Source organism: Cornus florida, unplaced genomic scaffold (genome assembly GCF_030987335.1).
Source record: "Cornus florida cultivar Cherokee Brave unplaced genomic scaffold, ASM3098733v1 CherokeeBrave_3.0.0_Hap2_Chr02, whole genome shotgun sequence".
Lineage (NCBI taxonomy): Eukaryota > Viridiplantae > Streptophyta > Magnoliopsida > Cornales > Cornaceae > Cornus > Cornus florida.
The window spans coordinates 78,033,455-78,053,974 of record NW_026775572.1 but is presented as its reverse complement, the minus strand read 5'-3'; the positions used below and the strand labels follow the sequence as shown (position 1 = coordinate 78,053,974).

General features: G+C 40.0%; 1 protein-coding gene across 3 annotated transcripts in view; it reads right to left on the bottom strand.

Moving 5' to 3' along the window:
- Positions 1-20,520, bottom strand: part of LOC132295356 (ATP-dependent DNA helicase homolog RECG, chloroplastic) — a 115,338-nt gene that overhangs the window by 61,056 nt on the left and 33,762 nt on the right. For all 3 annotated transcript variants that reach the window (XM_059793587.1, XM_059793585.1, XM_059793586.1), the window contains exon 9: positions 3,873-4,036. In XM_059793587.1, the coding sequence (XP_059649570.1) occupies positions 3,873-4,036 (164 nt within the window). The remainder of the gene's footprint in view (positions 1-3,872; positions 4,037-20,520) is intronic.

Genomic DNA, 20,520 nt, shown 5'->3' with positions numbered 1-20,520 from the left:
TCAATCATGAGGAGCCACGGTTGAAAAAGTTTCTATCATGATTCTGAGAATGATTCAACCAATGATGAGTCATGGTTGTTCGTAAAATCGACTACCATAGAACCATTTGTTGATTGAAGTAAGCCTCCAAGTTTTTATAAAGAACCACACATTGAATCTATGGATTGGGATCAACAAGCAATTTTTGGTAAGGAAGCAAAAAACTTTAAAAAGAAGAATCTCAAAATGAAGGAAGCTATGAGAATGTGGTGGTAATAAGAGAAATGGAAAACAACTAAGTGTTTAACTTTTCACCGACGGAAGTTTTGCAAGAATGCAAGTCTGATCATTGGTCGGTGTTTGAAGATTTGAGTACTAAAAATAGTTTCTACTTTTATGATATGATTTGGAGTGAATTCTTGGAGCACACTACAACTGCAAGGCGTTTGTTGGAACAAAAGTTAAAGTTGATTAAACTTCTACTTCAGGATACGTGTTCCACCGAGTTTTGCAAAACTACCCAATTTCAAAGAAAATCCAGCAAAATTCATGTTTATAATGCAAATGTATTATTTGTTAGTAAAGGAAGATTATTGTATTTGATTCGAGTTCGGAAAAGAAGAAAGAAGGGATGGAACATCATGCTCAGATTTTTTGATTGATCGTGGAAATTTGCTTCTAACTCGAGGACGAGTTTTCTCTCACCTAGAGGGGATTGATGCAGTGCAAATGGAAGAGTGCTTTCTTCAAACAATTGAAGATCCTTAGAAGACTAGACTGAGTTTCCATTAATAGATGCAGCTGATGGTGTGATTAGATTGTGCGTTTATTTATGGGTCTTAAGTCATTTATTTAAGTTTTAAATCAATTTTTATTTCATGTTTAGGATACTATTGTCATTTTGATTTTTATTTTATAAGTCATGTGCCTTTTTAAGTGAGTCATATGACCAAATACGGACTATTTTGTCATTTTAGCGTCTTCATTTTGCTGGATAGAATTCTAGTTGTTAGATTATATTTATATGAAGGGCTAGGATTAAATCCTTGCTAAGGCATCCCTTGTGTCTTATAAAAGGGTTGTTCCAAGTTGTATTTAGCAGCTTTTGACATATTATCAATATTTTCAGTCTGCTGTAGCAGCCTTTTACCTTTCCCTTTCTTTGAGATTGAGTTGTGGGTGTTTAAGCTATTTTTCTAGCTTGAGTTAGCTCTCTGTTTTCCCTTCTACAGATTTATTTCTTTTTTTCAGAGCTAATTGCATTACATCCCTTTCTGGCAGCCCAAAAGCCCAATTCCATTCAAATCCGAGTCAAACACCTCATCCTCGGACCCCACCTCAACCACAAGTGAAAGCTTCCAAGACTTCACTGAAAACCCATCACAGTCCTCCCCCATCACTCCTCATCACCCCAGAAGGAGTAGAAGAAGAAGAAGGAGCAGAAAGAGAGCTCCAAGAGTGGGAAGTAGGATGCATACCATGTTCAAGTTCTCTGTCCTTGCGAGCAACCCATTTCTGTTTTTGCTTCCTAGTCCATCATTTGCCAGGGTGTTGTATCGTAATTGATTTTCTTTGACAAACCCCCTTATCCGACGAAACACAATCATCTGAAACATCACAGCAAATTCCGGTATGCAACGGACCAAATCTGTTCCCAGAAATCAAATTTTTGCAGCACTCACCGTGACGGAACCTCTTAGTCGTCAACCCATCTCCATGTAAAAAATCAGCTATCTTTCTCCACTCTAGACCATTACTTAGCCACTGACTTTGTCGTCGAATGAACTTTGATCTGCGTAGAAGATGAAGCAGTGGATTGGGCCTGCTGAAAACATCTGGATGCCTTAGCAACCAGTGGGCTGGACTGCTTCCCCTTAAAAGAAACAACAAGCCCCTTGTTCGGGCCCCAAACCACCACCCTATCCCTTCTTGACTTACCCAATCTGGACGTGGGCTTAGTATGAAGAAGCCCAATAGACGAACTCAACCCAATGGAGTTGGGCTTAGTCTGGTGCGGTCCAACTGAACAGGATGACCCAACAGACTTGGGCTTAGACTTAATCTGATGAGGCCCGGCTGTATCATTTAGTCCATGTCGCCCATAATGTGGCCCAGTTCCAGGCCCAATCTTCGCAAGCCCATCTTTAGCAGAATTTAAATACCCCACACGCTCACATGCTAAGTCATGTGCGAAAACAGTTGTCTTGCACCTACAATGGGAGGCGCATGTACACCAACCAAGTGTACCGCTCCTATCTCTGCTCACCCCACTCTCCTTTGGCGCATGCAACCACGTACGTCCCTGTCCTTGGGTTAGACCACTGTGACAATCTGCATTCTGATCCTCCGGTGAAACACCAAAACCACCTCCAGGTCATCGATACGCTCGAGTCTTCCTATCCGAAAACACTTGAGGTCTCAACCTATCACTCCCAGCGTAAGAATTGGAAAGAGGCACAAGGGAAGGGCAAATTTCTTCAGTCACCGAAACTCTGAAAGCCCACCACTTGTCTTCCACTGTGATAAACTCCAGGATCTCACCGCCTTCAAGCACAGTAATGACGGTTCTCTCCGTATCGCTCATTTCATAAGCCTCAACATCCCAATACCCTCCACAAAGGTCACCAATGGCAAAGAAAAGCTTCTGACACCAAAGATGGAAAGGAAGGCCATACAAAATGACTCGCCGGTGCAAGGACTTCTTCCTCAACCCAGAGCACCCGACCCGATAGCACCACAAATCAATAAACAACTGTGCATCACCCCAGACTTTCTTACCCCCTGTTAAAAACCTTCTGAGCTTCCAAAAGCAACGGGAATCTGAACAAAAGCAACCCATCAGCCAAAGTAGAATCCCTAACCCCATGTCTTCGAAGCCGACCGCTGAATAGCATCCATAGTTCCCACTTCTCTGTCAAAATGCCCAACAAGACAAGACTTGATCATGGACTTACGACTGTCGGTGCTGCGGTTGTCCACCCTAAGAACAGGCCCTCTAATTGTGGTTTCACATTCCACATCCCCTTTTAGATCCAAACGAGGAAGCCTTGCAACCTCAAGAAACGACAATCCCCTGAACATCCAGAGCCCTCATTGACAGATCTGAAATCAACCCCCAAAGAAACACAAAAGAACACAACTGGAGAGAGAGAGAAGCAAAGAAACAGTAACAGAGGATTTCACCAGAATGGATAATTCCGGTGACTGGTCGGAGTAGTAGACTCAGACCACATCTCTATTACGAAGCTCTTTCGCTGGAGTATATATAAAGTAAACTACAAGCAAGCACAATGGACATGAGATTTTTAAGCGGAAAAACCAAAATTATTAGTGTTTTTATATTTCATTCTTCACATCCCATAAATACTGTTTGGACAAGAAAATAAGCAAAGTAGAAAGAAATCAAAATATAATACTATTTGGACAGAAAGAAACACTAGGTTACACAGAGGCTGTTCTAGAGGAGCTCTGGAGTTAGCTAGAGCTGCCATCTTTGAAGTGCTACTTGCTGCTATTCCATCTTTTTAGGATTTATACTGACGATGTTAGGCATCTTTTCTGCCTTTTGTTGTGAGGGCAGCACCCATACTGGAAATGGTGCTACTCAATTTTTCTTCTTTTTCTATTGTAATGTGGTCATATCTGCTTTCTTTCCTATGTACTAAATGCTTATCTTTGAATAATATCAACACATTTAAGAAGGAAAAAAATTCAAAATATAATAAGGAGTAACAAGTAGAAAGAAAGCATAAAAGGGCTAGCTCTTTAGACAATTAACAAAAAGGTTCTTACCCGAAGGAAAGAAGGAGTATAATCCAAAGCAGTGTCTTAAAATAAATAGCGTGCATGCTACAATATTAATAAACATAATCCTAATGAATGGAGGCACGAACCTCAAAATAATCTCCCTAAGGAAGTTTGGATTTAGGCGGCCTTTCGAAGGGTATATAGGATACGGCCTCCCTTTCGCATGAACAGATAAATCTTGTCCATCTTCAAGCACATCCAAATCGTATTCCCTTATCTCATAATGATCTTTTTTGTTCATGGTCTTGACCTAGAACAAAAGGCAAGAATTATTCTTAGGGACAAGTTCCAAATGAAGAACACTCAAAAATATAGGAAAAAGAAGATGCAACATTTATAAACAAATGAATAGTACATCATCTACAAGCATAAATTGAATTTATTTTAAAAAGCAAGAGTTTAATTATATAATGTTTTTGCCTGTCACCAATAAACACTGTTGGAGAATAATTGAATGCTAACTTGCTATACTAGGGAAACAACTTGTTGCCATTAAGGGCTTAAATCACTCTTATAATTATTCTCCAACAGGTTGTTTTGACTAGAGATCGATATCCAGCTGGCAAGTACACGAAACTGAGTGCAAGAAAGATTGGACCATGTGAAGTACTGGGAAAGGATTTACAACAATGCATACGGGTTGAAGCTTCCCAGCCACATCAAGACATCCAATGTTATCAATGTTCTTCATTTGGTTCCTTATCATGGTCGAGTTTTTTTCACACTGGAGGATTGATGCAGTGCAAGTGAAAGAGGACTTTCTTCAAACAGTTGAGCAACCTAAGAAGATTAGACCGAGATTGCATTACAAAAGCTAAAAATAGGTATAGTTGTTTGTCTATGGTGTATATGATCTTATGTATTCCAAGAAGGCAAGCAGTTTTCGGAGTCTTTAATGATTATAATGTGTGTTGTTACAAAATTCTCTCACACTATGTTCTAATCCTAACAATCTCCCCTTTGGCAATTTTGTGACAAAACCAAAATCAATTTAACAATAAACAACAGAATCATTAAAGACTCCCAAAACTGCTTGCCTTCTTGGAATAGCTAAGATCATGTACACCATAGACAAACAACTATACCTGTTAGAATAGTTGTATTAAGGCACAAATGAAATTAGTTTACCCTACACGGGTATTTCAGTCCTTCGTTATCCCTGTACACACGTGTGTGTGTGTGTGTGTGTGTGTGTGTGTGTGTACAAAATATTAGAGTGAGGAGCGTGAGTTTTTTCTCTCACAAAAAAAAACCCATAACAGCTTCTCTTTTACCCTAATTCTAACAGGGTATCAAAGCAAGATTCTAGTTAATGTGGTCATCATCATTACTGTTGATTGCCATCTTCACAGTTCATCATCATTGTACATAGAATCTCATCGTCATTGCATGGTTGCCATCGAAGGTCGTTGTGGTGTTGTTGATTGTCGTAGGTAGTAGAGTTGTTAATTGTCTCAGCAGTCGCGTGGTTTATCGTAATCGGCATTCGTGTGTGACAGTCGTCATTGACAGTCTCGGGGTTGTGTAGTTCCCACTGTTAGCAAAAAAACCTCTGTGTCTAGGGTTATCGAACAAACGGGGGAGATAAAAGGCAGTCTGACCCGATACAAAGCCCAACCTGATAAGTATCCATTTAGTTTGAACCAGCTTGACCCATTAAATCCGATATGACTTGACCCATTCGGACCGTTGTTTCAACCCGTCTAAATCATGTAGTTTCACTACTTGAGTATTCACAGGACTATTCCTTTGTAGTTTTAAGTGTTAAAGCGTTTGTCCTTTTTGGGAGGAGGGTAACTTAACTTGTACGTTTGTAGTGAGCCAACCAATCAACTACCTTAATTTATCTACATCTTTAGTTTCCTCAGTGGCAATACCTTAAAAACGTTGAGAAAGTGACATGAAGATTTATTTTAACCACTTTACTGTTAGATTGCCTTCTCCTAAAACAAAGTAACTGTTGACAATATCATTTATCTTAGTATAGAATTCATCAAAAGTTTCATGAACGTCCATTCTAAGATTTTCAAATTTAGTGGTCAACAGTCGTAATTTAGAGACTTTGACAGCATTAATACCTTCATGTACCGCGAACCAGACCTTTTCAACTATATATTGAGAAAAGCTTTTAGTCAAGCTTCCTGATAACTATAATCACATCCTTCAACTAGGACGGTCTAGATATGCAACCACCTTCCCTAAGGTCTTCCGTGACCTACTCAGTAATTTATAGCAAGCCACTGTGATACCAATTGCTAGTAAGGACTGGAACCCGAGGCTCTTAACGGAGAGTCGTACAAGGCCAATGATATATATAGACCTCGGGGGTGAATAGGACTTGTAGGTTAGAGACCCAGTTTTAAAGTTTTTCTGAATTTAAATTAAACTCAACAGAAATTCAAATTCAATTCACCAGCAAAAAAAATCTTTTTTTTTTTTTTTTTTTTGTTTGGAGAAGTAAGAAACGGGAACGCATCCCGAGAGCTGCACAAAGCCCGAGGCCAAAAAAAAGGCTAAGGGCGTAGGAACCCAAAAAATTAACAAACTCCTCTAGATATAATAAGATATTTCAAAGCCCCAGTGGAAGATTACTCCCTATTGAAAGATCTTCGATTCTGCTCCTTCTAAACACACCACCAAACACAAAAGGGTGACGCCCTTTAAAAATCACGAGTGTGGACTCACACAAAGAAGCCTCTCCCGGCGTCAATCAAGCCCCTCGAGGACCAAGGCATAACCCACTCGATGCCGAACAAATCAAAGATAAGGCTCCAACCGTTGTGAGCCACAGGGCAATGCAAGAGTAGGTGGTCCACTCACTGTCCATCCCTCTTACACAAGCAACACCGTTTCTCCTTATCAAGTTATCCATCATCAAAATCTTGCCCCAAACTGCAGTCCAACCAAAAAAAGCCACTATGAGAGGAGCCTTGGGGCGCCAAACCGTCTTCTAAGGGAAATCAGGACCATCGAAGTCTGAAAGACACTAGAACAGGGAACGAACCTCAAACCTCCCCTAAGAAGAAGAAACCCAAAACATGGAGTCAGGACCCTACCCTTCAAACTTGTCTATACAAAAGATCTAGAAGTCCAGAATCATCGTCCAATCTCCCAATCCTAGAAATGTTGCAAAAACCGCACATCCCATGTGATCCTACCACTATCATGCCGATAAGAGTCGGAAACCAAGGCATGTCTATCAATGCCAATTCCGAAAAGCCTGGGAAAAGAACACAACAATAGACGATTGCCACAACATTACTCATCCCAGAACCGAATACCCCTACCATCCCGAACTTTGAACCTAATGTGTATAGAAAATTCATACCAATCCTTACGAATGAATCCAAACACCCACACCTTCAGCTAATCTGACCATACGAGAAGACCAACCACCTCTCTCCTACCCAAAACGGCTCAATATAACCCTCCTCCATAGCCAATGTCGCCCGGCTTCGAACCTCCACAACCACTTACCTAGAAGGGCTCTATTGGAAGGGATCAACCTCCTAATACCCAAACAACCCAACTAAATAGGTATGCACACCTGCTCCAAATGCACAACAAGATACTTGAACACCTCCCCTGGCTACCCCAAAGAAGTTCTGTTGTCAATCCTTCAAGCAACACAAGACGGAATCTAAAAGAGAGAAAGAAAACATATATGCAGACTCAATAGCGTGCTTTTCGTAAGAGTGACAATTCCACTCTTCGAGAGATATTGCTTCTTCCACCTAGCCAGTCTTCTCTCAAAACGCTCGATCACAGGGTCCCACCCTCCTTGACGGAGCACCAAAGGTAGTCCCAGATAAGTGATAGGAAAAGAGCTAACTCCACACCCAAGAATCGCAGCTAGAGAAGCAATATCCTGGACCTCCCCCACAAGGAAAAGCACACTCTTCACCACATTAAATTTCAGACTAGAGATTACCTGAATATACCAAAACACACCTCAAATATCTCAGCTAGGACACATCAACATTGCAAAAAAAATCAGCCGCAAATAGCAAATGAGAAATCTCCATCTGATGAGCTGCATCCCTACCCACCATGAAACCCCTAATAAAGCACTTGCCCTCATCAGCCTGCTAAAAGCCTCCATAACAATCATGAACAAAAACGAGGAAAGAGGATACCCTTGTCTCAAGCCTCGAGAACTGCCCAAAAGGCTGGTTTAGACCCATTCACCAAGGCCAAAAATCTGGTGTACGAAATACAGGCCTTAATCCACCTCCTCCATCTCTCCACTAAATCCAACCTCCAACAGATACAACAGGAAGCTCCAACTAACATGATCATAAGCTTTCTCGATGTCAAGCTTACTAAGAACTCTGGGGAAACCACAATTCATCCTAGAATCCACACATTGGCAATGAAAACGAAATCCAAAATCTGCCACTCACCAATAAAAGCGTCATGGGGCATAGGGAGGACTTGAGCTACTATTATAGATACACCACACTAAACTTAGAGGTTTAAAGTCCTTTACATCGGACGCTCCACCCTTCTTAGGGATGAGAGCAATAAAAGATGAATTCAACGACTTCTCGAACCGCCCAAGAGAATGGAAAACATAAAAGGTGCCCATCACCTCTCAACTCTCCAACAAGAACCTCATAGTGAAACCATCCAGACCAGATGCTTTATCACTGTTGAGCGTCTTAAGGTGCGCTTAATTGCCAAAGGGTACACACAAATCTATGGTGTTGATTACTCAAAGACCTTTTCTCTTGTAGCCAATCTTAACTCTGTACAAGTTCTTCTTTCTGTGGCAATTTGTTATTCCTGGCCTTTATATCAACTTAATACAAAGAATGCATTTCTTCATAGTTACCTACATGAGGAAGTTTACATGGATCAGCCACCTGGTTATGTTGTTGATGGTAGTCAGCACTTTTTTTGTCGACTGTAAAAGGCTCCCTATGGCATAAAACAGTCTGCTCGTGCTTGGTTTGATAGGTTTAGTGATGTGGTGATGGAGTTTAGTTTTCAGCGCTCTATTTCTGACCATTCCGTCTTTATTCGTTGCTCTTTTGCTAATACGATTGTTTTAATTGTCTATTTTGATGATATTATTATATCTGGAAGTGATTTGGCAGGCATTGTAGAGTTAAAACGACATCTGGGTCAACATTTCCATACTATTTTCTTGGGATCGAAGTTGCTTGTTCTCAAAAAGGCATCTCCTTGTCTCAACAGAAATATGTTCTTGATCTTTTGGCTGAGACCGGTCTTTTAGGTGCTTGACCGGCTAATACTCGGACTCCACAATCAAACTTGATGGTGAACATGGGAAGTTGTTTGCCTATGTTGGCCGATATCGGCGCTTAGTTGGGAAATTGATCTATATTACTGCTACTCACTCGCATATTACTTTTGTTGTTGGTGTAGTCAACATATGCATGCTCCTCGTCAACCTCACTTTGAGGTTGTTTGTCGTATTGTGTATTCTACGTTATTTGTAGGGTGCACCTGGTATTTGAAGGGTGCACCTGAAAAAGCCCATGTAAAGCCATCCTCCTCCATCAAGAAGGTATAAGAAATAGAGAACCTCCATAACCAAATATCCACCCTCGACACCCATCTCCTATCCCACATGACGAGGATACCCCCGAAAGTTCTATATCAAGAAGAAGGGTTTTTCTTTCACCTACCCCACCTTTCCTTTCTCTTGATTCTTCTGTAACGACCCGAACCCAAAGGTCCGAATCGCTAACCGGGTTCTTCCCGACTCCGAGGTCATCTCGGCAATACCATCATATCCAAGGTCAGTACATCATTGCTAATCAAATTATACAATTTTCAATGAATTTAAATACATAAATGACGCTACCATGGCCATGGCCGTAAATACAACGTTATACACTATAAAGAATCCTAACGTCGTCTAAGTCTGTAAATGCGAGTCGTACGCCCTTTCTCCTCCTATTCCCTAAAAATGTAAAGATAAGGGGTGAACTCAACAGCTCAATAGGTAATGCCTAAAACACCGGTTTTGGCCAACAACCAAAGAACGGGAATAGAAAAGAAGCCGGAGTCATGCAATTGGAGTCCGTACAACATTTATAACATAACAATCAATACATGCAGTCACATATCACCATTCTTCAAAACTATGCATATGATATGAAGTGTGATGCATCCCATCCCAAACTTGGTCCATACTGACCCAACACTCACTTTTCAAAAACCTGCTAACTGACTTTACCGAGGCGAGATTGATAGATATCCCCGGTTCCAATTCTGGCAAAGCCTGGCAACCGTTAAAGGGCCTAATATCAACTTTTTCACGCCCTAAACCTGGCAGCACTCCTTCTAGGTCAAGTTAGCCCCGGACTCGCGAAATCTGGTTCATTTCTAAATCCTTTCCTGGCAATCCTTTCCAAACACATTTCTTTAAAAACAAAATCATTTCAACCTCACTTTTCCCAAACCATGCCCATGCCATGAATGGAATCATGCATGAAAGAAATTGACATACACATGCTTGCATTTATTAAATTTAGCCATACATACTCATCATCGTCATCATGTATATACATATAACCTCAAGAAAACATTTCAACGTAAAGCTTGCTCTTTAAACACCTTTGCAACCAAGCACGTATATATATATATATATACATACACAATCAACATCATCTAGAGCAATCTTTGCCACATAAACACATAATTAACATTTAAAATTCCAAATTTATCATTTAATCATGCTTAACACGAAATCAAGTAAACGAACTCAACTCAAGTCAACTTAATGGTTTAGACATCCCTACCTCAAAAGTAGCCAAAATACATCCCCGGCCGGAAAAGTCAACGCCGATCAACGCGGTCAACGCCGGTCAACGGAAGTCAACGCCGGTCAACAGCGGCGGAACGGAAAACTGTTCAGTGGGAACGTAGCCGACGACGAGGAGATTCTACTGTTCCAAAGGCATGTCTCCGAAATCCGACTCCAAGTGGCCAAAACCCCCTCCGAAATCCTAGATTCAAAAACTTCAAAAATTCGTAAAATAATCACCGCTCCTCCGAAAATTAAAATCCTTTTGACTATGTGATAGAGAACTGATACCGGAAACCCGACCAATTGGCCGAAAAATGAAAGGAAAATTTGAGGCATAAAAGAAAAGAAAAATGAAAATGAAATAAAGGAAGGAGAGAGATATCAGCGTGAGAGAGAGAAAATGAGGCTGAAATGATCAGCCAAATGGCCTTAAGGCCATTAAAATGAATGATTTGTGGGTCCCACCACATAAAAAAAATCTCACCCTTTTTCTTTTATAATATATATGTGTATATATTCCAATTACAACCATACAAATTAACATATAACCATGTGAATGAACATAAAATACTGATGCATGAAATGCAATGGACCCCTGTGCTCAACAACCTTGATAGCGGGTCCCACCTGGGACCTCCCGGCCCGAAAAACAAACAAAAAAAAAACCGAAATAGCAACCAATGCATTTCCAAGAGTCCTAAACTCAAGGAAATGTCCCAATCAACACTCTAACACACTCGGCGGTGCCCGGCACACAAAACAAGAAAAGTCGAAAATACCCTCAAAAAATCAAAAAATTCCAAAAAATGGAAAATGATAAAAATCGGAAACATTACATCTTCTTCAACTCCCCATCTCTTTGCTCTGTCGTCGCAAAGAGAATTGAGAAAGCCTGCTCTTTATTACCCTCAAACGAAATACCCAACAATTCGCTTGTCAGCCTAATGTTCTCCTTCACCAACCCCTTCCCTAAGTCAACACATCCCTACTCCATAATACCCATCCCTATTCCTTCCGGTCTTACAATGGTCAAAGGATCAACCGACACCCAAAATTGTATGGCCCACCCCTTCCTACACCATTAAATCAAGAGACCCATCCCTCTGGTCCCTCAAAACACTTCCCTCGCCACAATCCAGCCCCTTCTCAACCTTATCACATGACAACCAGTCAATAGAGCTATCCCACCCACCGTCCGACCTAGCACACTAAGTATTCAGAGCATTGCTTAGCATATCCTCAGTCAAAAATCTATGCTTTTTCAGTTCTGTACCGACATAGTTGCAGACTCATTGCTAAAGGTGATATGAATGTCTCTGCCAACACAAACTGTCATCTTCTCAGAACATCCAATCATACCATCGCTCCGAGAACCCACAACAGACTTCCCAGTAGACCTGCACAAAACAGAACCCTCATCCCTTTGGTTATGTGGCTCAAACAGCCTCCCCAATAGCCTAGTAGAAGAAGACGAAGCAGAACAAGAAAAATCTAAGAGAAACCCAAAATCCCCATTGCTATTCAGATCATCCCCTCGACCAATCAAAAGACTTCTCAACCTCCTCTGGCGAACCATCCCCTGAAACCACCTCAAACACATATGACAATTTCCAAGGAACCACCGACAAACCAGCATTTTCCACCCCCACAACACTCCTCGACACCCCAGGAAGAGTGGAAGAACCGAAGCAGAAATAGAGCTCCGAGTTTACAAAGAAAATGACATACCAGGGTTAAACTCAATGATGTTGTGGGGAGCCCATTTCTGTATTTCCTTTCTCATCCATCGCCTACCAGGGCGACTATGGTATCTCTGCATTCTCTGAGAAACAACCTTCGAAGGTGGATATCATCTAATTCATAGCATGCAATAAACAAATAAAGCAATGAACCTATATATTTTTATGTGAAAACCCCCAAAGGGGAAAAATCATGAGACCTAGTTCAAGCAAAGCAAATCTACTATGAGAAAAAAGATTTACAATCTAAGTTACAATTCCTGAAACCCTAGAAACCCCTAGTTGCTCCTTGACATAAACTGATGCCACACTTTCCACAAAGTCTCCAGGTCGTTCGTCCATCCACTCGTCACAAACTTCGCTCCTCACAAATCTGCTTCTCAACCAGTAATTTGGTCTCAGCCACTACACGTTCGGTTCAATCTCCAATAAGGGATTGAAAGTTATGTTCGAACTCTTCAATTGTAATCCGCAACAATAGATGTCAACACACAGAATCACACTTACTAATTCTAAGAATGCTATTAAAGCACTCTAGAACATATAATTAAGCTCTCTCAATATGAATCCTAGATATTTTGTACTCAGCCTTAGCAAAGTGTATATATAGCCAAAATAGAAGTATATAGAGAAAATACGATTGGCAGATTTTTAATTCTTGAAAACTTCTCTCCTCCATAATTTGATCGATCCACAAACATATTGATTGATTGACACGACACCATCAATCAAAGTCCACAGAGTGTTTATACTTGGGGAAAGTTTAGAAACAAAAGTTTCCAAATCTGTTTAATAATGCATATTTTGAAAAGATTTAGGCAACCAAAAAAAAATCATGAAAACTTAGAAACCCTAACCCTACCCAGACACAATATTGTCCGCTTTTGGCTCACCCAGACCAAAGACTTCCCATAGGGTCACCCATCCTGGTACAACTCCAGGTTAAGCACGCTTAACTCCAGAGTTCTAACAGGTTCACGGCTATCACGGCTTTAAAACGCGTTGTGTTATATAAGGGTTTTGAATCTACACATAGCACATGCCCCATCCACACCTAGGCAATGTGGGATTGTGCACATGTAGCTTGCCCAGTGTGGTAGCCTACTAGTGCCACCTGCACACGCTCACACACACCAGCCCACAAAGTCGCCACAATCACCCCTTATTTGGGGCCCAACGCTCTTGTTGGACACACTTCCAGTTGGGTTAGGCTCTGATACCATTTGTGATTGCCCTCACCCAAGCCAGACACAATATCGTCCGCTTGTAACTCCCCCGAACCAGAGACTTCCTAGGGGGTCACCCATTCTCGTACAACTCCAGGTTAAGCACGCTTAACTCCAAAGTTCTGGTATGTTCACGGCCATCACAACTTTAAAAAGCGTTGTGTTTGAATCTACATATAGCACATGCCCCATCCACACCCAAGCGATGTGGGATTGTACACATGTAGCTTGCCCAGTGTGGTAGCGTACTGGTGCCACCTGCCCACGCTCACACACGCCTGCCCACAAGGTCACCACAAATTTTTGAAATGTCTAATCTAAACAAGAAATTAAAAAGTTCCAGACTCTAATTTTGTTCTTCAAAATTTGCCAATTTAAGTCCTATTGACCTGACAAAAACATCAAGTGTTCATGCATTTTTTCAAATACATGATTATGAACCCTAATTGGTTCAAGAGGTGATTTTACCATTTTGAACTTTAATGCATCTTCAAATTATGATTCTGCTCTTGGACATAGGTATCATCACAAACTAACTAAACTTATCATCACAAACTAACTAAACTAACTTTTGAATTCAGAACTCAGACTTTTGTTACAAGATTTGCCAACATAAGTTCTAATCCTAACAACTTCCAACATAAAACCAATGCATTACCATGTGTCAACAATGGTTTTCTTCATCTTCTTTTTTTCTTTTCTTTTTTTTTTCTGGGTAAATAAAAGAAGGAAAGGTTATTAAGCAGCCTACATAAGTTCGTCAACTTAAATATATATTATTAACAACTAGGCAACAATTTCTCAAACAAAGCATCTATTGGAAAGTAGAAGATTTATTCCCTCCATAGGTGGATTCGTTAGGAATGTATTTTATGTGTATCATTGACTTTCCTAGAATCATGGGATAATAAGTTAGAGAATCCCACTAATATAGAAATTCATTCTAATTCATTTTTAGGAAAGTTAGGAAGGTTAGTTTCCTATTTTATCTCCCTGTCATTAGCTCTGTACAGGCTGTAATTTGTGTATATAAGCTATGTATTGGCTTTCTCAATTAGTATACAATTTTAATCTTTTCTCCTAAATTTGTCATGGTATCAGAGCAATAGGCTCTTTTCTAGGAATCACATAGTCTCTTCAGCCTTAATTGCCAAACAGATATTGCTTTTTTCTTCTTATCTTTTTCTGGAAACATCCTGGCCTTCATTGCCATTTTCTCTAAGTTTATTCTTTTCTTAAACCCAATCCAATATGTCTAGAGACCAAATCATCTTCTGAGGAAGTCATCTTGCATCAAGCAGCATACAAACTGAATGGGAAGAATTTTTTGAAGTGGTCCCAATTTGTTCAAACATATTTGAAGGGAAAAGGGAAGCTCAACCATCTCCTAGGGACGTGTCCAAAGAAAGGAGATCCAAAGTTCGATGCGTGGGATAAAGCAGATTCCATTATCATGTCATGGTTGTGGAATTCAATGAATCCAAAAATCAGCGACACCTGCATATTCTTGTCCACTGCCAAAGAGGTTTGGGATGCTGTTCGACGGACTTATTCGAAGGCTCGTGATGCAGCGCAAGTGTAAGAGATTAAGGTCAAGACTGGTGCGATGAAACAAGGTGGAAAGTCAGTCACGGAGTATGCGAATTCACTGCAAAATCTGTGGCAGGAACTTGATCATTACCGGTGCATTAAGACTAAATGTCCAGAAGATGCTACAATCTTGAAGGGCTTTATCGAAAAAGATTGAGTCTACGATTTTCTCACAGGACTCAGTGCTGAGTTTGATCAAGTCAGGGTTCAGATTCTTGGCAAGGAGGAGGTACCATCTTTAAATGAGACCATCTCTTTGATCCGGGCGAAGGAGAGTCACAGGGGGGTTATGCTTGAACCCCAAGCCCTAGAAGGATCAGCTGTGGTGACGAAGACAGAACGGCCATCAATTCAAGAAAATGGTAAGGCAGATTTGTCACGGTTTCAAGGAAAGGGCAGCAAGGATACTCTTTGGTGTACCTATTGCAAGAAACCAAGACACACTAGAGAGAGCTGTTGGAAGTTGAATGGTAAACCACCAAACAAAGAGTGGGAATACCGAGGAGGGCAGCAGAGAAGCCAAGCCAAAGCCAACTTTGTCACAAATCAGCCGAGCCACGAAAAGTCTCAAGAAAAGAGCGGGTTCAATGATGAGGAGATCGAGAAGATAAGGGGGCTTTTGGGATCATTAGAGAAACCAAGTGGTGCATGTTCTCTCGCACTCTCAAGTAAGTTTTCTGTTTCTCACGGATTACATGTCTCAGATGAACCTATTAAGAATCTATGGGTTATTGACTCAGGAGCTACAAATCACATGACTCACTCTTCACTAAATTTTAGCACTTATAACCCCTGTCCAAGCTATTGAAAAATAGCTGTTGCAGATGGTTCTCTCACTACCGTAGCAGGTCTAGGGGATATCCATATCAGTCCATCTCTCACACTAAAAAATGTCCTTCATGTCCCTAAATTGTCCACCAACCTGATATCCATACAAAAACTCACTCATGACATGAACTGTAATGTTTTGTTTTATCCTTCTTACTGTACATTTCAGGACCAGGATTTAGGGAGGAAGATTGGACTTGCTAAGGAGAAGAATGGGCTCTACTATCTTGAAGAAACAGGAAAATCTTATATTGTCAGGAATAAATTATCTCTGTCATTTCTTTCATCATCTAATAAAGACACTATTTGGCTTCATCATTTTAGACTAGGGCATCCATCTTTTGGAATTTTGAAAACTATGTTTCCTTCCTTGTTTAAGGGGCTGAAAGTTGAAGATTTTCATTGTGATGTGTGAGAATTTGCAAAACACAAGCGTGTACGCTTTCCGGTTAGTGATAAAAGAAGTTCAATTCCATTTTATTTAATTCACAGTGATATATGGGGGCCTTCCATAGTTAAAAATGTGTCTGGTTCACGATGGTTTGTTTCCTTTATCGATGAATGCACTAGAGTCTCCTGGATCTTTCTTCTTAAATCTAAATCGGATGTAAGCAGTGTGCTTCCAAATTTCCATAACATGATTCAAAACTAGTTTGGGGTTAAAATAAAGAGATTTAGATCGGATAACAAAAGGGATTATTTCAATCAAACCTTACCTCCATACTTTCAAAAAGAGGGAATTATACATGAATCCTCTTGCGTTAACACTCCACAACAAAATGGAGTGACAAAGAGGAAGAATGGTCATTATTAGCTACAACCCAAGCCTTTCTCTTCCATTAAAATGTCCCAAAAACTTTCTGAGGGGAAGCTGTGCTTACAGCTGTATACATTATCAATAGATTACCTTCGAGGGTGTTGGGGTTTCAAACACCAATGGAGACACTTGCCCGTTTTTATCCAGATCTAAGAACAACAAGCAACCTCATTCTAAGAATCTTTAGATGCACTACTTTTGTTCATGTCCATAGCCATAATAGAGGGAAGCTAGATCCAAGAGCCACCAAGTGTATTTTTGTGGGTTATTCATCTACTCAAAAGGGTTACAAGTGTTACTGTAATACCCCGTAATTAATTAAAGAGTTTAGTTTATTTAAATTCAATTATGTGTGGATTCCTTTACCTATTATTGTGCATGCTACATTGTTATATTAAGTTCATTTAATGGTGCATGTAAATTAATTGTGTATGTTAAAATAGTAAATTTATTCATTTAATTGTGCATGTATTATTATAATTAATTTATTTGTTGATTATGTTTAATTAAGCAATAATAGTTAATTAAAGTATTATATTTGTGTTATAAAGTATTATGATGATATAATGTATTATTTTGTAATAACAATAATAATAATTATATTAGTTTAATAATAATAATAATAATAATAATAATATAATAATAATAATAATAAAAGTTTTATAAAAAATAATATTAGTAATAATAATATTAGTATTAAATCAATTTAATGATGAAAAATTAAATCTTAGGATAGGATTTACCTTAGGACATCTTGCTTGACTTGGCTTGCTTGGCTTAAATGTTATAGGTAGGGATATGAGAAATGGGTGAGAAGTTAATATAAATTAGATATTTGTATTATATATATTATATAAGTTTGTATATATATATTAGTAGCCAACTTACTCTAAAGGCAACTTACTTAAGTTAGAAAGCTTAAAAATTACAGAGAGCTATTTTATAGGAGTGAAAGGAAAAGAGAGAGAGAAAGACGCTTGGACCGGTGTAGACAATTTTACCCGACTACGCGCAATCGGCGGATTTATTTTAAATCCATAAGGCAAGTTATTATCTATTTTTCCCCTTTGAATCCATAAATTATTCATTTAATTTATTTCGGGTTTTTTAGAGACTAGAAACCGTGCTAGGAGTTTCAATAAATTATTTTTAGTTTATTAAAATAATGTGTTTTAATTATTAAAGAAGTTAGTTATTTATTTATTAGCCTATGTAATTAAAATATAGCTGAAAATAATTAAATAAGGCTTTAGGGATTTTTCTAGAATTTTCTAGATTTTTCCGGGGCTTTTCTGCAATTTCCGGCGAGCCTCCGGCGAGGATTCCGGCCACCGGCAGTGAAGAAGATGACCGGAGTGATCCGGTGTGATGCGGCGCATGGTAGGTTAGTGCGCGCGTGCATCCTGGCCATTGGTAGAGTCTAATTGATCCGGTGCATCGCGGTCCATGCTACCGCGGTACACCCGGATCCATGAGCACAGGATTGAGTGATGAGAGGGTGAGATGATTCAGTGTAGTGCACCCATAGTAGGATGATGCAACCACCGAATCAGGAGCCGCCGTGTCAGCAAGTTACCATTAGTGCGCGCGTGGCAGCGCGTGCGCGCGCGTGGAACGCTCCAGACGCGCGTGGGAGCGCGTGCGCGCGCGTGGCTGATGCCAGACGCGCGTGGAGGCGCGTGGGAGAGTGGGAAAGCTTGGCGGCGCGTGTGGGGAGCTCTGGGAGGCGCGTGGGGGCGCGTGAAGGACCCCTACAGCTACTGGAAAAGTCCATAATACCCCTAGGGACTGTTTTGTAAATTCCAGAACCTTAAACTTGGATTTTTAGGTACTGTGTTGGTATTTACGGGTTTAACGGGCCACGAAATTATTATTTTAACACCCGTTACTTATTCTTATGGCCGATTAATCTTTTCTAAGCATTTATTGGCTCGTTTACAGTACGGATACTAATGTGATTTATTTAACGACATTGTTAAATATAAATAGTGTTTCAGATAAATTATCCATGATATTTTATGGGATGTTTATACTGTTAAATGATATATAAACCATGATTATTATGCTGTGTGCATTTCAGGAAATAAATGGACTGTTTAATTATGTCGCATTTATATTATATGGATATGTTGCCATATAGAACCATATGAGCTGGCTAATAAGTTTAGACTCATTTATACCTTATGCATTCGTTGCGATAGACAGATGTGTGGCTGTCGAGGTATGTGGTTTAATATTATTGGCATGTATTGCCTAATTGACATACTCGGTATATTTATTAATATTACTGGCATGTGTTGCCTAATTTGTATGCTCAGTATATTCATCAGTACTTTGAGAGGTGTTAACACTGTGTAGTTCGTTATAGTCTGTGTTGTCAGTACCGTGCACCATGTATAATAGCTGATTTCCCGGGTAGGGAAAGGCGACACTTAACCACCTAGTGTGAGTCTAAGTGATCACCGTCTATTCCGGTTGAGATCATGTTATACATTGGATAGTTCCCTTAGGATGTATACAGATATAGTACTCAACCGATTCATAATGATTAATTTATTTGATTCTCTGATTTGGGTCATAGTAGAGAGGACTTGCTCGTGGGGTTGACCCACCATTGTTGTTATTTCAGGATACGGTCAGTATCCGTTTCAAGGTTGAGGTTAGCAGTGTGGGACCACCATCCGAACTCATCTACTCTTACGATCCAGTTCAGGGTAAAAGTTTTACGTATTACTTCAGTTTCAGTTTTTATTTACTTTTGACGTCGAACTCTCAGGTTTATATTTAGGGATCCTTGACATAGGATTTCCAAGTTGTAATGGAGGACTGTATTTAAATAAAGGATGGATGGATGTTGTATTATTTAATGTTTCTTTCCTGTCTAAATTCTTTTATTATCATCATTTTGTATTCCATGCTTGTATATTGCCAATTGTTTTTGATGTCCCTCGTTTTTCGTGTATAAGCCTGATCAACTTATGCGTGGAAAATGTGGGGGTGTTACAGTTACCATCCACCTACCAGGAAGTTCTGTCTCTATTGATGTCACTTTTGAAGAAAAAAATACCATATTTCACTCAGCCTTATCTTCAGGGGGAGGAGTCTCTAGCATTCATTGAAGATAAGGACAGAGACTTTCCACCTGTTCCGTTGGACTCCAACCCAGTTTTTGTGCCAATTCAACCTATACCTCCTGAACCATCATCACAGCTACCTCCTGAACCATCATCACAGCCCGTTTCTATGTCAAATACTACTCCTATTCAAAGTCCAATGACAGGGAATAATGAACTTCGTGACTCTATGAGGTTTTCGCAGGTGTATTCAAGACAAAGAGACCGAGGTCCTAATCCTGCGCAAGTCCAAGATTCAACGCCTAATCTTGAGAATGAGGTAAATACAGCTCAGAAACTCCACATGATCATGATATTCCCATTGCCATTAGGAAAGGCACAAGAGAATGCACTAAACACCCATTGTACCCTTTAGCGAAGTTTGTGTCATTTAAAAAATTCTCACAAGCACATAGGAGCTTCCTAGTCAGCCTAAACACTATTCATATTCCTGATACATTATCTGAGGCATTATCTGATGAGAAATGGAAAGCTGTTATGAGAGAAGAGATGCAGGCACTAGAGAAGAATCAAACGTGGGAAATTGTCGACCTACCACCAGGAAAGAAGACTGTAGGATGCAAGTGGGTGTTTACAGTGAAGTACAGGTCAGATGGATCTTTGGAGAGATACAAAGCCA